This window comes from Melozone crissalis, unplaced genomic scaffold (genome assembly GCF_028551555.1).
Source record: "Melozone crissalis strain CALT ecotype California unplaced genomic scaffold, PUWL_Pcris_2 ptg000027l_1, whole genome shotgun sequence".
NCBI classification, from domain to species: Eukaryota; Metazoa; Chordata; class Aves; order Passeriformes; family Passerellidae; genus Melozone; species Melozone crissalis.
The window spans coordinates 31643254-31647511 of record NW_026535805.1 but is presented as its reverse complement, the minus strand read 5'-3'; the positions used below and the strand labels follow the sequence as shown (position 1 = coordinate 31647511).

At 54.9% G+C, this 4258-nt stretch overlaps 1 protein-coding gene across 1 annotated transcript; it reads right to left on the bottom strand.

The window, feature by feature from the left end:
* Positions 1–2349: 2349 nt before the first annotated feature.
* LOC128938687 (basic salivary proline-rich protein 4-like) lies at positions 2350–3339 on the bottom strand. Its single transcript, XM_054279030.1, has one exon. It carries the CDS (start codon positions 3337–3339, stop codon positions 2350–2352), a length of 990 nt encoding a protein of 329 aa, XP_054135005.1.
* Positions 3340–4258: the final 919 nt, after the last annotated feature.

The following is a 4258-nucleotide window of genomic DNA, read 5'->3' as shown; positions in this document are numbered from 1 at the left end:
AGTAATTTGTAGGGGCTTTCAGAGCAAGATTGTAAAAATTGGGACCTTGGACTTAGACACAGGGATTTGAAATGAGATATACCAGCTCTGCCCTCCTGCTTATCAGTTTGACTGCAGCTTTTAGCAATCAAAGTTTCTGCTACCTGATAGCGGTCTTGGGTAGCCTCTGTGAAAGGAGTAATGCCTTCAGTGCATCCCACAAAAGAAAGGGGTTTTTTTCCCCTTAGCATTTCCCTGCATTAGGCAAGGCAGTGCAGTGCTTTGGGATCCCTATCCCTGCACTGCTGCTAGATTCCCAGCAGTGGGAAGTGACAATCTCCATCTGTGCTGACTCTTGAGTGGGCACTGGGTTACATGAGGTTTTATGTTTCTTGAAGTGTTTGAAAAGCAGCTGGGTCTGGATTGGGGGTTTCCAGTGTTTGGGTGGTTTTTTGTTACCAGGCATTGAAAATCCAGCAGGCAGAGGGAATGCATGGAATGGGGCAGAGAAGCCAGTCAAGAGCAGCAAGGAACAAGTGATGCTCCTCTAACCACAAACATTATGTTTGCAGTACTGTTTTTTCAGTGTAATGTAAATAAATAGGCATAAACACAAACCATACCTTTCCAATAAATCCAGCATAGTGCTGCCTTACAGTTAGACACTAAAAGGTATTGATGTCCATGTTTTTACAGTGTTTGACATCCACGAGCTGCAATTCTCAATAGATTCACAATTCCAGTTATCCAAATTTTTCGACACATTATTATTATCCTTTTATAAGTAAGAACCATTAATGACTTCATGCAGTGGTTTGGATTAAGCAGATCAAGGATAAATTAACTAATTTGCACTGAATCACCAAGGGAAGCTAGGGAATGATCCAAGCCAGGCATCTTTGTTTTTAGGCTTCTTTGAAATGCAAAAATATAGCACACTATCTGCAAGGCCTTCCATCCTGCAATACAGAAGCAAAAGACTCAGTCCCTGTTCCACATGTACTTCACCAATCACAGGCTGAGGAAAAAAAATGTTACATGCAGTTAGAATTATGATAATAACAATAATTTACAGGTACCAGGTTTTGTTTCTTTGAGGTATCTCTTTTTTCCTTGGGGGGAAAAGAGTAAAGCAAGGGTAAATATCAAAGTTAGGTTGGGCTAACGTGCACATAGTCATTGTTTACTCTTGTTATCTGTAGTGCCTAGTAAACCCATGAGCTGTGTCCTGGTAAGAAGAAAGACTTGTGAAGACAAATCTTCCTTGTTTCACATTGCTACCAATTTCTGTTCACCTGGAGATACAGAATAAGTATGTTGCCAAGCCTGTGCTTCCTCCTTTCTGCTGGCTCATGAATTCTGCACCTCCTTTCCTGAAGATTGCTGGCCTTTTTTATTTAGGTGGTGAAGTACTCGGTGTTGGGAATGCATCTAACCTTGAAAACATTTTGGGCTGCATGGCCTGAGGCCTGGTAGGTAACACCGGGGAGTTACTCAGCTACAGTTTCTCTCTGATATTGCTGAAACTTCAGACCAATGCTTATCGAGATAAATACAGCCACGTGTTCCACAGCCTCACAGTACAGGTGAGCACGGATTACGTGCAAACAGGAGTAAGTTCATTTCCAGATTGCAAATGTGGCAATAAATTAATTAGTGCCAGCTAAATATTTTACTAGCATTTATGTCTGTTCATACATCAAAAATGATTGCAGACACCCAGCATCAGCACATTTTTATTGATCCATAACTGTTCCTTTCTTGCCCAGCCGAAAACCACCCGGGAGTTGTCACTGCCAAGTGACAACAGCCAAGTGACCCCGCAAGATGAGGCACAGACACCTGGCCAAGGCAGGCGGATCGCGGGCTAGTTGTTTCCGGCTGTTTGTAAATTTCCTCAGTGCTTCTCAAATTTTGCCACACTTCCTGACTTTGGTGTTCATGGGACGCCGCGGGGCGCTTCACCTCGCAAGTGCTGCGCGACTGCGCTTATCTGGGCACGGCAAGGAGCAGGAGGAGCGGCGGGAGCGCACAGGTGCAGACGGCAAGGCCGGAGGGGAGGAGGGGAGCGGGACAACTCTTCACCGCCACCTCGGGCGGGGTCCTGGGAGGAGCGGGGGCGCAGCCGGGCCCGCTCCGCCCCTCTCTACCCTTCCCCTCCCCTCCCCTCGGCGCCGGCCCGGCCCCTCCCCGCCCCTCGCTCAGGGAAGGGGCCGCGGCCGGGGCGGCCCTCCCGCACCCGCGGCGCTGGCCCGGCCAACAAAGGGGGCGCCGGGGCCGAGGGAGGGGCCGCCGCAGGGCCGGGCCGCGAGGGGCGGGGAACAAGGGGGAGGAGAAGGGGAAGGGCGGACAGCGGCGGCGGCTCCTCGCTCAGAAAGTTGTGGGTCCGCCAGCGCAGCGCCGCGGGAGTCGCTGCCGGGGGACGGTGTGCGAGGAGGAGCCGGGCTGCGCCGCGGGGCAGCGCGGCCCCTCCCGCCGCCGCGCCCGAGGGTGAGTGGCGGCCCAGGAGAGTTGCTGTCGGCGGCTGTCCCGGCAGCTCTGGGAGCGGGGCAGCTCTGCGGGCAGGCGGCGGCACCGGGAGGGGCTCGGCGGGGAAAGTTTGTTCCCCAGCTCCGGTAGCGCCGCGGGGCGGGGGGCAGCGCCCGCGGCGGGCGCACCTGCGGGCGGGACGGAGCGGCCGCGGGGAGCCGGGGCGAGGAGCGGCTCCTCCGTAGGGGTGCCCGAGGGCGGCGGCGCCGCTGCTGCGGCCGCGCATCCCGCGGGGAGGAGGTGCCGGCACGCCCGGCCGGCTGCCGGGTCAAAATCCCCGCCGGGGGAGCGGGGGCGGCGGCCGCTCTGCCGGGGCGGCCGGGCGGGGGCGGCCGTGCCCGGGGCCTGCCCCGCGGAGCTCCGCTTCCCCCGCCCGCGAGAGGGGCTGCGGGGCTTCTCCCACACGTGGCTGTCGCGCCCTGGGCCGGCCGGGGCAGCGCGCCTGCCCGTACCCCTGTGCCGCTGGCACTCGGGAGCGGAGCTCCCTCGCTGTGCCACCCCTCGGGCGGGGCTGTCCCCTGCGTGCCAGCCGGGTGACCCGTGGCGGCGAGGGCCGTGTCCTGCCCCTCGGGGGACGGGGCGCCCTGTAGCCCAAGGGTGAGTGAAGCCTGGCTTTCGCGACTGAGGATTCAGCTGTGCTGCTGCACCTTTAGGGGCATCCCGCTTTCTAAATGCCACCGAAAGGTGTCCCGCTGCAGGGGCACAGCGAGGGGCGTGGGCATGGCCAGCAAGCCTCGATCCCTCCCATCGCACGGGAGTCACACCTGGCATGGCCCCTGGAGTCCTGTCCTTCTGCTCCTGTGCTGTAGGTGCTGAGCCGTGGCCCTCCATGGGAGCCTTTTCCCAGCGGATTTAGGCGCCGCCCGTGGCACACCGCAGCCCACGAGCATGGCCCGTGTCTCCGAGCAGGAGGAAGGACCTGGCGGGGGACACAGCGAGTTCAGCGACATCATCAAGTCCAGATCAGGTAAACTGTCGAGGGGAACGCTGTTTTCCTCTTTTCTCCTCTACCCATAGCTTCTGATATAAGCTGACATTTTAAAACAGCACCTTTGTCCAGCGGTTTTTTTTGGGCGTATGTTGGTTGTACAGCTAGTGACTGAGGGTGTTCATGCAGCTCACCTACTGTTACTGAGTAATAGTAATTGTAGAACTCAGGGTTTGTTTTGTTTTGGGTTTTTCTGTCAGTATTAGTCAAGTCTGTTTGTTTGGGATACACCTCTGGCATCATAATTACCTCTACTTTTGTAAATAGCCATGTGCTTAAAGTGCTCTTATGCAACCTAGTGTTGGTGGCTTTCATGTTTATTCTCAGGCACTGAAAATGGCAACTGTGGCTGCAACATTGTACCTCCTGGAAGTGCATCGCGGTAGTACTCATGCAGTAAATTAATGTGCTTCCCCCTTAATGTAAAACAGTTGTCTAAGGCTACTCACTCAGGCATTTCCTCCAGCAAAACATTCGTGTAACAGATCTGAACGTTGTTAGGAAAATGTGGATTTTGTTTGGTTGTAGTGTGCTGGGGTCTCCTGAGGCTCTGATGGATGGTGGGATGAGCAGTGAAGTACTGTCATTTTAGCAGGGGGAGAACAGAGGTGTTGGAGGGACAGCTGAGAGTTGCTTAAACCTTGGTAGAAATTTGTGCTCCATTCAGAGACTGGATGCTGGACTCCTCAGCCTCACAGTCTGAGGCTGTGCATTTCTTACATGCAAAATGCTCTTGTTATCAAAGGTTTTCCTGTGATATCT